The sequence below is a fragment of the Microchirus variegatus genome (genome assembly GCF_963457635.1).
Source record: "Microchirus variegatus genome assembly, chromosome: 11".
NCBI lineage: Eukaryota > Metazoa > Chordata > Actinopteri > Pleuronectiformes > Soleidae > Microchirus > Microchirus variegatus.
The window spans coordinates 16,725,708-16,742,841 of NC_139812.1; the positions used below are offsets into that span (position 1 = coordinate 16,725,708).

The following is a 17,134-nucleotide window of genomic DNA, read 5'->3' on the forward strand; positions in this document are numbered from 1 at the left end:
ACATAAAATAAAAGCCTGAACCGCCAACAAGAGTTCACATATCCTAGCGTGTGAAAGGTTCAGAGTAAGGCCTCTGCAAACACAAGACCATAAACTCAGCTCAAACAAGTAATTCATATAACAACTCAAAAAAAATAAAGCAACCAAAACAGCACACGTCCATTCTACCAAATGAATTCCCAAGCTGAGCGGACTTAGGGTGATGGGTTCAAGTCCCTCAGTCCCACCAGCTGTCTGTCAGTCTCTGGGATCGGTGAAACTGCCAGTGTTGACACCTTTTGTCACCCAATGAGGTAACTGTGTGTTTTTTTTTTTTTTTTGTAAAGTCAAGTTGCCGTTTGCTGATCTGTCTCCTGCTAACGCACAACGATGTGGGTTCGTTCGTGGCAGGATTCAGGTTGTGTTCCTTTGGTAGGCAAAGTCACCATCTCTCCCCCCCCCGGCAGTCAGTTGTCCACCTTAACAGGGCCTGAATCACTGGGTCGGCTGGGGACGACGTCCTCCACCTCTCCTCGTGCTATCTTCTCCCACTGGTTCAGGTTCTCCCTGCGAACACAAAAAAGGCCTCAGATCAGATTCAGACTCTGCAGGGTTCACACTGACAATTCTTTCATTTTTTTTTTTTTAAATGAAAACATGTTTTTTTATGTGAAAGAATTTAGAAATTAAGATTTTATTTAAAAAAATAAAAACTTTTCATTGCTGTAATTTTAGGTTTGTGGATTTTTGATGTTGCCGATGTAGGACTGCAACGGTTATTTGATTAAAGGTGCCATATGCAAGAATGTGGCCAAAACGGTTACTACCGTCAAATTCAAAATACTTAGAGCAAACCTCTAGGTCTTTTAGGTTTCGTTTTCTGACGTATCTGGCAACCCGTGGTTGCTCGGCAGCTGTGACTCTACTGACTGCAATAATTGGTAGACGGCGGTAGGTGGCGCCACATGTCAAAACATGATTTCAAAACATAAACATGATTTGCAGTCTGTAAAATATTTTTTAATGCAAATATTTTGGCTGTACTGTTGTTGTTGGTGAGTTCAGTTTGTTATATGAACATTATTCCGGAGTCTCTGTGACATATTAGGAGGATTTTATGGCCAGTTGCTTTAGATTTATTACATAATGCACCTTTAATCGATTATTAATCAATTACTAAATAAGTGTTTTTTCATCAATTAAAACCAATTTTATGATTTCCCAGCTTCTTAATATTTTATGGTTTATTTGCGCCACATAACAAAGAAATCATTAAGACTGAATCATTTTGTTTTGTGGACAAAACAAGACATTCGAGAACATCATCATTTCAAGGTTTGAGAAACACTGATCAACATTTTCTGACATTTACCGAACAAATAAGTGCTCGATTAATCGGAAAAAGAACTCCCCACATTATTCGCGTGTAAAAGTTGCAGTTGCCTCCTGTCTTGCTATAAAATGAATCACTTCCTGTGCGCAGCGTGGTAAGGTCACCAAGTACCAAGAGTCATGAGGAGCTGATAGGATGATTCAGCATTTGGCTATTAATCAACATTTAGTTGGAGTTTAACAGTCCCTCCTTTAGAATTCCTTGTAACTTTAACTATGGTGACATTTTTTGAACCTTAAAAGAAGAAATTAAATTAGTCTCCGATATCCTATTCTGTCAGATAAATGTGAAAAACTAATCATCGTTGTAAAGACAATTAGATTAAATACAGAGGTCACCATTGCCAAAGGCTGTGCTTAGATTAAATGAATGAAATTTACAAAACAGCTAAATGTAACCCAGTCCCCTCCATGTGCTATAATCAACGCCTGACATATGACTTATGAGCAAAAAGTGCTGCCCTTTACTGCCATTCCTTTCGTTTAGTCCGCCTGATGCAGTTTACACGTCTGTGGCAAATCCCACAACAAGCAGCTGGGCTCCACGGGGTCTAGGCCCACTGCCCACCCAGAGCCCAGTGCTGACGTACTGCCGGGGCTTAAATATATTACCACGCTCACTTTGTTTGCATTCCCTGCCGATCAAGGTCACAACATATTAAAAACCAGTGGGTTACCCCCGGCAAATGCGCAACGCAACATAATCCTGCTCAACCAGACCAGAAACTACACACTATACTTACATTATTATTCAGAATAAAACTCGGGACACACAGTTTCAGATCACACACTAATGGACCAGATGAGGAGGCGTTTCCTGTTAGTGGACTGTACACACACACACACACGCAAGCACGCACGCACACACATTTACAGTCACCTCAGAACCTCTTTTCCCCCCTACTTTAAAAATGTACCTCTGAAAACTTACCTGCAGGCTTTTAGAAGAGGACCGGACGGAGGGAAGAGCTTTGATAACGTTGTGTAACATGGAATTGCAACAGCATTGTAGAATCCCACCTAAAAATGGAACAAAGTAAACAAAAGTAAACATGACAAATGCGACACATCTCTTTTTGAGGTTCTGTTGTCTGTGGCGTGTTGATAACAGCTGTTTTGGCTCCAAAAACGATTTAAGATTTAAAATTTAACAAACATTAGAAACACAATGGTGAGGAATATCAATCAAACTGTTTGTATGTCATGAGTCAACATGTTATAATTCATGCTTTTTTATGTGCACATGATTAGGTTATCGCATTATTATTAATATTAATATACTTCTTCTTCTTATTATTATAATACATTTACTAGGCCATAATTGTTATCAACCAGCTGATAAGATTTCCTGACTCTTTAGAAGAAATGTAAATGGGAACACACGGGATCAATATTAGTTCTGATGAAAACTAAATCATCATTACATAAAACATAAAAGTTTATTAGCGAACCAAAGGCTGCAACTGATTTATTGAGCTGTTGTGTTTCTCTTCTCGCCATGACATTGTAAAGTTTCTGCTTTACTATGTAAGGCTCCTTTAGATCATGTATGCTGGGATTTGCTACACCAATAAAAACTGATTTTGATTTTATTATTGTATTTTTTTTTATGCAGATTAAAAATGTGACACAGAAACTGATTATATTTAGATCATCACTGTGCATTGGAATATAGAGTGGTTAAGACATTTCATTTCTTGTGTTGTGTGATGTATTAATATAGAGGCATAAATGTTTTCATGGTCTCTAAAGTGTTAACGTTTTACCTTGTACCTTAGCTCTCACAGTTACTCTATTACTTTTGCTTTCTTCCATTTTAAGTCAACTCCAAATTAGTCTTTCTTATCATTTCGATTTTCTCAAAACCTCTAGAAACAATCATGGCAGAGACACATGAGCAAGAGTGTTGGTCTCACTTGGCCTTGTGGAACCTCGTCCTTCTTGTCTCTGTCCATCATGGGTATCGGTTGTATCCCAATCTTCTTCATCTCATCTCCCTGTTGAGAAACAAAATAAAGTTTTTATTTCTTACTTAACTACAGATCACCTGACTATTAGACAATAATATGTAGCATCATTTACTCATGTATTTAAAGAGAGTGACTGTTACAGTGGAGGCACGAGCATGACTTTGAACAGTGTCCCACTATACCTCAGCCCAGAACTCAGCATAGATGTCATTGGCTGTGAGTCGTGTGGCTTGCCATTGCTTGGTAACAGAGCACAGGTCACATGCTGTCATCATCAGACCAATCACACGATCCCTGGAGGGAAGCAAAGCCTGATTATGGCCGTGTGCACAATCTGAATGTGCTTGTTTATGTGGCACCACATCCACGTGTCTCCGAGATGTGATCCCGATGGAACGAGGGCGCGCGGCGCGAACTCACCGGTGCGAGTGGTTGTTTAAGTCCGGCCCGTCCAAGGTCAGCATGTCTGACAGCTGCTGGTGGTTGTTGAAGTACAGGGCGAGGTCTGTGGCGATGATGGCCTTGCGGATGATCTCCAGCACCTGCTCATACTCAGTGGAATTCAGGTTGGAGAAAATATTGTGCCCTTCCAGCTATGAGAAACAAAGAGATCAATAAAAAAGCAAAAGCTCCACTTATGAGGCGTTCAGCTCAGCTAGACTATAGCAGGTTGTAATCTCCGGGTAAACCTCGGGGTCATCTCAGGTTCACGTCGTCGCCACAGTGAATTCTGGACATCACAGAGGAAGGCACTCAGATATTAATGATGCTCTCTTCTCAACACAGCTGTGACTGACTATCTATCTATCTATCTATCTATCTATCTATCTATCTATCTATCTATCTATCTATCTATCTATCTATCTATCTATCTATCTATCTATCTATCTATCTATCTATCTATCTATGGTAAGGTAAAATGAGAGCGCTGACTACAAATTAAGGATAAAACACTATTAAAAAAAAGGGATACAAAAATATACAATGATGAGGTAAAGGTGGCATTAAGTGTAAGCCATCTTACAAAAGTGCTGAAATACATTTGTTAAAAGCTGACAGACTTGGAGCCGCAACTGAAAATGAACAGTCACCTTCAATGTCGTGTAACAGCTAAAAACTTACAGAGGCCATGTCGTTTTTAAATCAGTGGGCTTCAAATGATAACATGCATCCCTCTTTCTTAATTTTGATTAGTTTCGGACTTTATCCCTGCACGTATAGACAACAAATGAATAAAAATGTTGCGACGTGTGTTCACATCAGATTCTGCAGAGAAGAGCTCTACCTGTAGGATGGAGACGGTCTGAGAAAAGTGGTGCTGCTCCATGGTGGAGGTGGAGTACAGAGCAGCCAGTGGATGGTCAAACTTCTGCAGGTATGCATTGCTGTAGCCTCGATGGTCCAGATCGTGGCAGAGGCAGGCCACCAACAGACCCTTCTTCTGTAAACCAGAGTGGATGGAGATTTAAAAAAAAAAATATTATTAGAAATCACAGTGTCTTGTTTTTTTCTTTTGAATCTGTTAAATCTGAATATACGGAGCCCCCGAAGTGACATGAGAAAAAAAAAAAAAGACTAAAAAAAAAAAGTCGAGATCTTGAGTTTCCAAAAAAATATGATTTTTTTTTTTTAGATAATTTTTTTTCATAATTTTTTTGGAAACTCAAAATATCGAGTTTCCCAAAAAAATTAAGATTTTTTGCTTTTTCAAATAAAACTTTTTTTTTCGAGATTTCAAAAAAAAATATATATATATTTTTTTCCTCATGTCACTTTGGGGGCTAAACTGTATTTACAGTATGTGTAACTCTAACCCAACAAGAAGCAAACCTCTAGCTCGGTGAAGATCCCACTGGTTTTCTGTAGGATGGCGTACATGCAGTGGGCCACCGTCACTGCATGCTTCCAGTTGTGGTAGGGCACACGTCGGTAGTTCTTCCGCACGGACATGGTGAATCTGCACAGCTTCTCCAGCTCAAAGCTACATGTGGTTAGAAATTAAAAAAAAAAAACTGATTAATGAAAATGCATTGATGAAAACAAGAGCCTGACAACAAACAACTCTGTGACACTTTACCTGGTCTTTCCGCAGGAGTTATGGACCATGTAGATAAAAACAGCAGGCCAGATCTCCTCAAAGGGACTAATATCAAAGTGGAACCTGGAGGAAAGAGAAAGAGAGTTGTTTGGCTAGGTTTGGTACAGTACGGTACAGTTTGGAAAGGTAAAGCCTCTTTCAACAGAGAACAGTACATTTACTTAGTAGGCGTTGTAAGGGCTGTGCCTTGTGGCCGCTTTGTGTGGCTGTTTGTCTCAACAAGACGTCAAAATTTGTATGAGAATAGACTGCGGGTGTTTGCCTCGACTTCCATGGGATATTTATACCGTGCCATTCTACTCTGGAACCCCAAGGGAAGGGTGCCAAAGACTGGAAAAGTTAGGGCTGGTTATTTTGGTACTATTTCTAATGGAAACTCCAAAAAAATATGTACCGCACTGTACCAACCTGAGCCGTTACACTCGGTGGAAACATGGCTTTAGAGCTTCAGTGCAGAACTTCTGTCACCTTTGTTTGACTTCTGAGTAATTACCAAAACACTGCATACCTAGGCCCGTACCCTAACCTTAACCATCACAACTAAGTGCCTTATCCGAACCCTTACCCTAACCTAAAACCAATTCGAACCCTAACCCGAGAAATAGGTTAACCCAGAAAAAAGAACTTTTAAGCTGTGAGGCCCAGACAAAAAATGTCCTGACAAAGATATACATAAGTAATGTGTTGTATATCTTTCTTTTAACATAACATTCAGGCAGTCTTCAGGGAGCCCTTGATTAGCTTAACACATGTACAGTTCACCTGAGAGAAGAACAGGAAACACAGATAACAGCACATCTGAAGTCTCCATGTGACAAAGCTGACATCAGGACAGCCAGCTCCTTCCTGCACAGTCCAGACCTGGACTCTTTCACAGACACGAGGCTGTATGCCAGCTTCAGTAGTGTTTCAGCACACGAGTACACGGCCGTAAACCTACTGGGCACTCACATTTCAATCTCTTTATAAATGGGAGTGGGGAGGTTGAGCTGGGTAAGGGTCTTCCATTCTTCCGATGTACAAATGCTGTGATACGACAGCTTCTCCATGGTCACTCTGTATATGCATTCAGAGTGCCGGATCCTGTGGTACATCTGTGGGAAATCACAGAACACGAATCAGCCGTTTAAAAAACCAAATAAAAAATACAGCAAAAAAGATCTCATTTTACAAGTGTCATTGTTGGCATTTTCAAACGGGTCAAACAGAGTTAAGTTATCCCGCATCAGTCCTGTGCTGTATCACATTTTATTTGGGTGTCTCCACATCTGGTTTGTATCCCTGTTGCCTTCCCAGACATGCAGCAATAAGACAAGTCAGGTACAGGCGCCAAAGTGTGACACCTTCCACCATAAATCACCATAAATCAGGAGCTGGTCTTAGTCAGTTTGCTGGAGACGTAAGGCATGAATTACAGCTAAAACGTAAATCCTGTCAGTGGACAGATGCAGACCTCTCGTCTTAAAATATTAACACGCCTTATCAATTTTGAAACCAACTTTGTGACGTCGCTCCTGCGTAAGTTTGTCGCACGAGACGATGGTGAGTCAGGCCTCACAGAGAGAGGAGAGGCTTTTGACAGGCAGACCGCACAAGGCAGGCTCCGAGGCTTTGCGTGATGATTAACGAGACTTTGAGGCATAATCGTCGCCGTCGACCGTCGCGAAATCTGAACGAGCTTTTATTCAGATTTGGGTTCAACGCAGTCTCAGTGGACTGAAGTGTTACTATGAGAAACAGTACCACTGTGAGAAACAGTGACACGAAAAATGAAGCAGAATCAAATTTCATTGCTATGTTGTGCTCCATAAACATCATAAACAATCCATCTGCTTAAAGGACCAGTACGTATGACTTAGATACATCTATTGGTGAGAGAAAAGATGTCATTCTTCTTTGTCTGTGTCTTTTTGGCCTAATTTATTGCATATATATGATAAAGCATACAAAAAAAAAAACATTATTTTTTATTTTAAAAGTGATTATACTACACAAACATAGTTATGGGTAGTATATTCATTCATTTCCTAAATGTTACACACTGGACCTTTAACATAAAAAGGGAGTTGATTTCAGTTAAGTCATTTTTATATTCTAAGACTAACTGCATACAAGTACTCACATTTGCACAGTGTAAGGCCAGAGCACAAAAGACAGCAAACATCTTAAAGTTGTTCTCATCTGTGTTGGTGAAGGCACTTCCGCTCAGCTTGTTCACCATCTGCACCACGCCTATAACAGTCCCCCTGCTCACGATGGGCATGCACAGGATGTTCCGCGTGGTATAACCAGTTTTGAGGTCCACTTCTCTGTAAAGGTAGACATATAATATAAATTGATACAACATTAATTGTACGTTCAATGGTGAGCGTAACTCTACAGTTATTTACCGGTTAAATCGTGGATCTGCATAGGCATCTGGGATATTTAGGACTTCCCCTGTCCGAGCCACTTGACCAGCTATTCCCTTCTCTATAGAAAACCTGGAAGCAGAGCAGAGAGGAGAGTTTAATTTGTAGACTTTGGTTATGAATACAAATGAAATTACTAGGAAAATACTGGGAGAAGAAAATCTTCACACACCTAATTTCTTTGGTTTTCCTAAAGACAGGTTTGCCTTCATTCTCTTCCCCAATATCAAACAGGTCTGAGTACAGTTCTTTGTTGCTGTGATCCACCTGGAAGAGTGCACATCTGTCTGCATTCACCAGGTTTTTTGCATATATCTGCAAAAACAACAGGAGGGACACAGAGGCTTATATGGCAACTCTGGGGATTTAGGAAAGAGATGAGGAAAAACATGGAAAATTATGTTTGGTCACCCGCAGCTCAATTAAATCAGACACACTGCTGTTGATTGAATTGTTTCTTTTGGATGGAACAATTCAATGCAGAGGATTTAAAAACACACACACACGTGGTGTAAACTAGAGGTCATTCGGGTTTATTTCTCTGTTTGAGCCACATGACTTGATTGACCTCAGATGATAGCACAGTCACAGGGCGACGGAATACATACACAAAGGTTGGTTTTAATAAGAAGAAGCAGGACACCATGTTTTACATGCATCCATATCACATTTGTTTTAGATTTAAAGATTCAAATGGTAGCTGACTGTGCTGAGTCTAAATGCATCTAATGGACATGTAATAACGATATTATTAGACATAATGTTATATATTTGAATGAAAACAAGCAGGTATCTTGCATTGCCCCTCACATGGTGAGAGGTGCAGGTGTGTGTACTGTATGTGTGTTGTACAGCAGGATTTTTAACACACACATAAACCTAACACACACTCGCAAGGGATGTTGAAGACAATGTGAATGAACACATACTTGCAGGAATCACACTCACCATAATATGTTCAAGTAGAGAATCTATTGCCACAATGTTATCAAAGTATGTTCTGTGCGAAAAGAAAGAAACGGTGCATTGAGATGTTGACAAAAAATGGGAAGCTCTGATGACGTTCACATTCAAGACATGACGTTTTTTCTCTCTTGTGAGCAAATACTTTGAATCAACTTTGAGAAGAACAAAGACTATATACATATAACATCAACTCACTTTGTTAGACGTACACTACGGTTCAAAAGTTTAGGGCCACTTAGAAATGTCCTTATTTTTGAAGGAAAAGCATGTTTTTTTCAATGAATATAACATTAAATTAATCAGAAATATACTAATGGGGCTACTAAATAAACTTAGCACTCTTGCCTTTGCAGCAAAAAGACCCAGGTTCCTGGGTTCGAGCCCCGTTTGGAAAAACTTCCGAACAAGGGCCTTTCTGCGAGGAGTTTGCATGTTCTCCCCGTGTGTGGGTGGGTTTTCTCCGGGTTCTCCGGCTTCCTCCCACAGTCCAAAAACATGGTTGTTTGTCTCTATATGTTGGCCCTGAGATGGACTGGCGAACCGTCCAGGGTGTACCCTGCCTATCGCCCAATGTCAGCTGAGATAGGCACAGCACCCCCCCGCGACCCTCCGGTGGAGGATAAAGCGGTAGATAACGGATGGATGGATGTAAATAGGTGTATAGAGGCCAATTTCCAGCAACCATCTCTCCAGTGTTCTAATGGTACATTGTCTTTGCTAATCCCGTTAGAAGGCTATTGGATGATTAGAAAACCCTTGTGCAATTATGTTAGCACAGCTGAAAACAGTTTTGCTGATATAAAATCATTATTTCTAATCGTGTCAATGTCTTGACTATATTTTCTATTCATTTTGCAACTTTTTTGATGACTAAAAGTGTGACTTTTAATGGAAAAAAAATTGTATAGGGGACCCCAAACTTTTGAACGGTAGTGTAAAATGATGTAAAATACACTCTGGAAAATGTTTCATTTAATTAGGATAAGAATGCACCATCGGCAGCTCTTACTTTGACACATCTAGTAGGAAGTCGTTGAGCTCAGTCTGTTTGGCGAGGCCTCTGCACACCTAGAGAAGAAACACATATAGGTCACGACTCGCCACAGGGACATGTCAGACTTTTCCCACAGAGCACGTCCAGCGTCCTACTCTGTATTGTAAACACGCCCGACTTGCTGTCTACACACTTGGCTGTGGGCCACCGTCATGAGTGTCATGAGTGTCAGTAACAACGGAGTGTTTTTCGCAGTGAGCGGCTCGCAGTGCTGCAGTGGGACACTGCTTATCTAAGGTGTCATGCTATTTGTTCGAATGAAAACAGCGCCGGGGCATAATGACATCCTCGGGGAGCTGTTTGTTGAATCTGTGGCTTAGTTGATTGGACTGGGCCGAGTGACAACCCAGTTCTTGTACACAGTGGATTTCCCCGTTGAAAACACCAGCGCAGAACCAGAACAAACAAAGTCATCCGAGAGCCTAACAAGTAGGAGGGGGGGGGAGGCTTCACCTCGTTCCCAGACCGGTCTTTAGAGACGTGCTTAAGAGCTGAACTCGGTCCTTTAAAGGAAGTTTACTCACCTGTACTTGATGAATGGCAACTGATGCCCACGCTAAGTTTGCTGTTGCAACCTGGGAAACAAAAAATATATGAAGGTTAGATTTAACGAAGTGTGAATTCATTTTACACTTAACACACACATTCCAGCTTTCAAGTTTGGCACTGTGGGTTTAACAAAAACGAAAAAATGGGTTTATCTTGCATCTAGGCAGCTACCCCTGCAATACTACATCATTATTTAAAAGCATTATTTAAGCTTGTCGCTCAAATCTGTAAGATCTGTATGCTATAGCGCTGTTGCAAAAATGAAATACTGTGGTATGAACAAGGTAGAGGTGACAGAAACAATGGCCACTGCACTGATGTGATGATATCCCATAACACAGTATTAACTCACTGTCATAAAATGAAATAATAAAAATATTTTAGAAATCTTACAAAAACTTGTTTAAAACTAAAACTTATAATTGTTATTTATTTGGCATAAATAACAAACGGAATTCACCTATTTTTACGAGAAGTCAGAAATGAATCAAGCATAAAATGGTTTGTTCAGGAAGTAAATTTGTGATCTTAATCAAGAAATAATAATGTGCTTTACTATTGGTTTTGTAAAACAGCACATTTGAAAATTAATGGATTAAAAATATATATATATTTTAGAATTAAAAATATTATTTTGGTTATAGAGCTTCTACATACTGGTGTGTGTTTACCATTACACAAACATAAACAATTAGTTTGATAATTACCAATGCTAATTTAGGGCAGCTGTGCCAGTGGTCTAATAGTCTTTGTTGTCTTTGTTAAGCACTGTATATTGTGGTGGAAATACCTCATTTAGTGCTACATAACCACAGGAACACTGAGAACACACTTCTCAAAGGTTAAAAATATAGGCAGATTAATATGAGACTACAATAGTTCTTGAGAAACACGAAAAAAATATCCTCAAACCACTTTTACTCACTGCTTCTAAAGACTAAATCTACAGTGAGGCCTGCATGAGATTCAGCAAAAATGTGCTGATATATAAGACGTAAAATGGTTTCTGTCTGGAAGATTTTAAAGGTGAATTCTGACAGCTTTGACTTTACTTTCTTGAGCAACACGTATGTGAAGTCATTTTCCAGCTCATTTTCCAGAATGTATTTCATCAGCACGTCGTAGAAAGTCTTCGGACACTAAAACATCCTCATTAGTTTCCAACCGAACCCCCACAGAGTTAAGAGAGACCTTAAACGGATCCAGATTAAGGTGAATACCAGGCTAACTGTCGTTCTGTGAGCCTTGCTCCAGCCTCCCACTCTTGGTGTGTTTTGTCTGGGTCAGACTGACCTCCTGCTGGCTGAGGTTGAAGGGCTCCTTGCCCCAGTGCCGATGTAGCTCCAGGATGGCAATGAGGTCTCCGATGGCAGTGAGGATGGGGAGGCACAGGACAGAGTGAACATGGATCCCTGAGTCCTGCCCTGTGCCGTCGGGGAAGCGCTCGTCCTGCGACACGGAGACGAGACGAGACGTTTACTATGATACACGACACACGTCAGTAATTCATTTTAAGAATGAAAAAGATATAAGAAGTAACATTTCTGCAAAACCGACGAGACTAATGTGAGTAATGTACTTACTGTACATCAGCCAAAAACATTTCCAACACTCTTTAAATCCATAGAAAATCAGTATTTCCATGCTAATTTATTATCTAAGCTGCATTATAACAGCAGTAATCACTGCAGTGCACGGGTGCAGAACATTTCAACCGGCTCTGGATTTAACAGACGAGTCCTTCGTATACTTTTTAAAAATTAAATTCAAAGATTTTTAGTGTATCAGCACTTGAATGAGCTGAGAACACTGCAGCCATTCAATATTTTTTTTTTTAAAGTAATCTTAAGACCTTCTTTTTTAGCTTAGCATTGTATTATTTGTTATATAACTTTATGCTATTTTATTTAACCGCTCTTTCTACTGGATGCAGCCTTACCCCCATGATGTCTTCTACTAGCAGTGTCCTGCGAGTCTTGGCAACATGAGCGGCAATGGTTGTCCCAAATGCGATGGGGCCAGAGGGGATGAGGCTTGGGGTGCCATCCTTGGCCCCCGTTGGAGTGAACAAACATAAACTCTATTGAGAAGCACAGGCAGAAAACAGATGGGAATGAGCACCAAATGTCAAAATTCACCCATGACTGCGTTTGCTTCCTATCAAACAAATATCCTCAGAAACAACGCTTCTCTGTGCTTACATTGTTGCATTCTCCCAAGAAGTAAAGTGCAAATCCATCAGCTTTTGTTGCTGCAGAAATAAAGAAAAGACACACAGGTCACTGGTGTGCAGCGCACGCTCTTTAAACACAGTTAGACAAGTCCAGTAAAACATTAGATGCCACTGTTTGTCCGTGTAATAACAGCAAATGGCAAGAATGTCTGGGAGGGAAAGGATGACGAGGAGACAATAGTCCAGTTACAATCTGTTATCTCCGTCCCACATAATGACAAGGACACTTTGACCGAAGGCTTTGACTGTCGTCCAGTTCATCATATTCCCTCCTCTCCTCTCCCGTCCCATTTCATTTCTCTCATGTACGCTATATAGGTCACGTTATCATACAATGTGACAACAGAGGCACTGTTGCACCAACAGTGGAAAACAAAGACATTACGAAGGGTTTTTTGTTGAACTTTTATTGTCTTTTATAGCTGCGTTTTCATATCACTATGGTACGGTTTGGAACAGTGACTCCTGATTTGATTTGCATTTGCACTTCGGGTTGTGTCGGCTACGCAAATAGCGTGACATCATATCACTGTGACACAGTATAGACCACCAATAAAGTCAATACAGAAGAACGATGCACCCTTGAGGTGCCAAAAACTGAGACGGTATGGATCGGTTATTTTACTATCCTTCACAACTTTTGACAACTGAAACATAAATAGTTTGCTAACATTGTGAACTGACTTGAACTGTACCACTTGGTGGAAACTATTGGAGCTATTGTGATTTGGCTGGATTTGATGCCACGGTGAAATCCTCGATTTCAGACATTATTCCTAGTGTTTCCATTGTCCACAAACAAGCATTTATATCAAACTTTTAAACATATTGGCATTAAATACTATAAATCATGGGGAGGAAAAAAAAGGATTGACACAAAAGAGTAACACTTTAGATTCGGGAACACATATTACACCATAAAGTAGGAAAAATCTTAATTCATGTCGTAATAGAGGTAGAATTAGGTTATGTAGTATAAGGTGTTAATAGATGCTTAATGATTACTAATAAAGGGCTAGTATGCTACTTATATATGTTAGTAAGCACCTAGTTAATGGTTAAAATATGTGTTCCCTAGTGTTACCCAAAAAATAATGCTATTGTTAGAAATGTACAGCTTATATAGATATGTCAACTTTGGGCTGCAGCAGCGCCGAGATGCAATCTGAAACGGAGAAGATCAATAATCTGCACGGTTCCCACACGTTTACCTGTCTTGATGATATTGCACAACTCATAGAGCAGGAGTTTGTTATCTCCTCCAGTGCCCAGGCGCTGCTCCATGTAGCTGTTGAGCTCGTACACCACGCCCTGCATATTCGTGTCCTGGTACTGCTGGACAAAAGACAGAGGAGAATTACAACTGCACAGTCTCGCGTAAACACTGAGCTTGAATTTCATAATTCAGCGAGTGCCACGACGGCCTCTGTTCTGTATCACATCGCGCAGCGTGTAGCGCTAACCGCCGCAGACGTCGACTAATTCAAAAAGCAAGATTTTAACAGTTGTTTTTCGTGCCATTCATCACAACATTACCCTCCAGCCCACCCTCACGCTCCCTTTGACGGCTGCATTCTAGCCCAGAAATCCCCCCCACGGCTCTGATTTGAGCCACGGCAACCTCTGGAGATCGGCCTCAGCTCAAAAGTGTGGTTGTGTAATCGTCTACAGTGTAACAATTTTGAGGGGAAAATATCTTATTGGGATAACAATTTGATTTCTGATATATATATATATATATATATATATATATGTATGTATGTATATACATATATATATACGTGTATAACACATATATATATTTATCGAGTCAGTTTTACCTGTGTAATAGATTTAAAACTTGATGGAGCATTATCACACCATCACATCAACACATAAAAGGACAAGTGTGTAGGATTTAGCGGCATCTAGGGGTGAGGTTGTGTATTGCAATCAAATTAATCCTGGCCCAACATGGAGGGCAATGAAAACAGAGCAGTTCAGATCATCAGCATCATGATAAATATTATAAGTATCTAATTTATGCTGATAGACTTTCTACGGAACCCTCTTAGGGGTCAGGGTGGGAAGGTTTTTAGAGCAAACTTCTGCATTGCCTTACAATCATTTAGCATTGCCTCAAAATAGATCATTTAGCTTTTTGCATTCCCCTCTTTAGCTCTCCCCTGTGCCTCAGGCGGCCCTGCCCAGCCTTACATGACAATTGCCGCACACGAGACCCAACCGGAGCGCCACGGCCCCCCTGCACCCAAGCTAGCATTCATACTCCAACCAGAGCTCCATGGCCGGCTCCACATTCCGAAGCTACAAATACAAGGAGCACAGTCGTATGTATTGCGAACTCCAAGGAACACAAAAGTTTGCTCCAAACATTTAACAACCCGAACCCTGGGGGGCGGGGGCGCGCTCCATATGTGTGGTTGTTATGTAAGAGTAAGTCCTGTTATCTAAGCGGCAGACCTCCTGTCTTGTACAGGGCCCGGGAAGCATCCATTTCTGCGCCTGCACAGAGGGTGAGGACAGGATGGCAGGGAGAGTGGAGCACTAGAAAGCCCCCCCCACCCCCCCATGGGACGCCTTTTATTCTTCCACATCCTGTTTGCACAGACGTATGGATGACGCACTGAAGGGTGAAGTGGCCCTCGTTTCTTTTTTTTTCAGGAATTATGTTTGGGACACCACTTCTACGCAGCCCCACAGTTGGTGCTGATACCGATCCTCCGAGGACCACGAAGGTGTCAAAATGATAAAGGTGTGAACCTACGCACTATAGGCAGAGCCCAGGGGAACCATGCTTTCCTATGGTTTTTCCAGAATACAGCGTTCATGGTCAGTTGGATGACCTTTTCTGTACAACTCAGGTATTACAAACGACAAATCAAACCCCTACAACTGCTCGACAAAGTTTATAAAATCAGAGGAATGTTGAGCAAACGAAGCCAGCAAAGCTTAATGAATCACCACATACGTTATTGAAGGACATCGCTGAGTTCTGGGGATTCCCTGAATTAGCACTTGGACTCAATTGAACATGTGAAACTGCAAAGTGAAGCTTAATTCAACAAAAATATTTCCACATAACCTACCCTGCTGACTTCTTTCGCCGATGTGTCGTCTGTGAAGAGAAAAAATCACAACGTTAGGCTTCACTTTTGTTTGCATGGACACGACTAGGAGTCAAATTACAACTGCATGTATTTGTTCAGTCAGACCTGATTTGGACTGGGCTAAACTTAACTGTGCATGGTAACAAGTTCAGCTTTAACCTTTTGTTTGACTATGCTTTGGTCACAGATGATACATCCTGCAGTCTGTCTTTGATAAGTGAACAGAGTTTGTGTTAATAACCCCGTGCGGCAACTGGAGCGAAACCTAGTTCTATTCTCGCTGCCCCAGAGCACAATATTTGATTCATGCCATCAAGTCTGCGGCGCTCTCCGCATCTGTGAAGTCAGTCACCGAAGACGCGCGATGAGCAACGCAGACTTCAGTTTTCGCCGGGGAGGATTACGATGACACTGCACTCCAAACAGCAGGTAAGCAAAACCAGATGTCGTGTTAACAGCATCAGTCAGGTAACGGGGGCAGCGAGTCAACGCGGAAATATGCTGAACGTGACGCAGCAATGCACATGAGGCGTAGATCGCGGACAGCCATGTAATCCACATTTACGTCAATTACGTTCCTTTGAAAAAACAGAATTAAGAGAGGAATTAATTTGACTTGACAAGTGCAAAATGTTGTGGCCTCGAGTACAAATTCTTGGTGTGATTTCAGGCTGCTGGAGAGACAGCAGACATATGACTATTGTCTTTGGATGTGGACACTGAAGAATGTGATAATAATGAACGCTTCTGCCAATCATAGCAGTCTCTGGACTTACAGTCCTGGAGCGGGGTCTGGGAGTGCTGCTTGGGATGAAAATAAAAACCAGTCACACAGCGCAAGCAGTTCCTCTTCTTTTACACATGGGTCAGAACAGCGACTCCTCAGATCACTTTGATGATGTTTTCATGTGATTAAATCGTGCAAAAAGTGGTGGAGATTTTAGAAACAGCCACAGAAGTGCTGACTCGAGTTGGTCCCCCACTGTAACAAACCATACGAAGAGGAAGAAATTACAGCCAGCTACACTGTTTGTTGTTTTAAACATTCCTCCAGAATGCTATGAGTTTCCTAACTTAGCCGTGAGAGCTATTTTAGTATTAACCCCCGGCCCGGGAATGACGTCAATCAGAGGACAGAGAGCTGCGCTTGAAAAACACTTCAAACCCCTTTGATAAAACGGGAACATTTTTTATAATGATTTGTTAAGGCCAAAAACATCTACATTTGGAAAGACTTTCAAAGACAAATTTTGGAGTATTACCTGTTGGAAAATGGACCGCACTTTTTATAGAGCGGTTTAAAGCCTCCATTTTAAACACAAATGTGTTTTTTCTTCACCAAAGTTTTCTAAAATTCAATTCAATTCAACTCAAT

General features: G+C 41.0%; 1 protein-coding gene across 1 annotated transcript in view; it reads right to left on the bottom strand.

Moving 5' to 3' along the window:
- Positions 1–446: 446 nt before the first annotated feature.
- Positions 447–17,134, bottom strand: part of pde10a (phosphodiesterase 10A) — a gene marked incomplete at both ends in the record, with an annotated part of 59,521 nt that continues 42,833 nt past the window's right edge. The window contains 20 exons of the mRNA XM_083897786.1: positions 447–546; positions 2,303–2,391; positions 3,288–3,368; positions 3,524–3,635; positions 3,762–3,934; positions 4,627–4,782; positions 5,172–5,322; positions 5,419–5,502; positions 6,391–6,533; positions 7,562–7,748; positions 7,830–7,922; positions 8,023–8,165; positions 8,799–8,850; positions 9,826–9,884; positions 10,395–10,445; positions 11,713–11,868; positions 12,359–12,499; positions 12,621–12,670; positions 13,864–13,987; positions 15,739–15,767. Of these exons, the coding sequence (XP_083753912.1) occupies positions 447–546; positions 2,303–2,391; positions 3,288–3,368; positions 3,524–3,635; positions 3,762–3,934; positions 4,627–4,782; positions 5,172–5,322; positions 5,419–5,502; positions 6,391–6,533; positions 7,562–7,748; positions 7,830–7,922; positions 8,023–8,165; positions 8,799–8,850; positions 9,826–9,884; positions 10,395–10,445; positions 11,713–11,868; positions 12,359–12,499; positions 12,621–12,670; positions 13,864–13,987; positions 15,739–15,767 (2,174 nt within the window). The remainder of the gene's footprint in view (positions 547–2,302; positions 2,392–3,287; positions 3,369–3,523; positions 3,636–3,761; positions 3,935–4,626; positions 4,783–5,171; positions 5,323–5,418; positions 5,503–6,390; positions 6,534–7,561; positions 7,749–7,829; positions 7,923–8,022; positions 8,166–8,798; positions 8,851–9,825; positions 9,885–10,394; positions 10,446–11,712; positions 11,869–12,358; positions 12,500–12,620; positions 12,671–13,863; positions 13,988–15,738; positions 15,768–17,134) is intronic.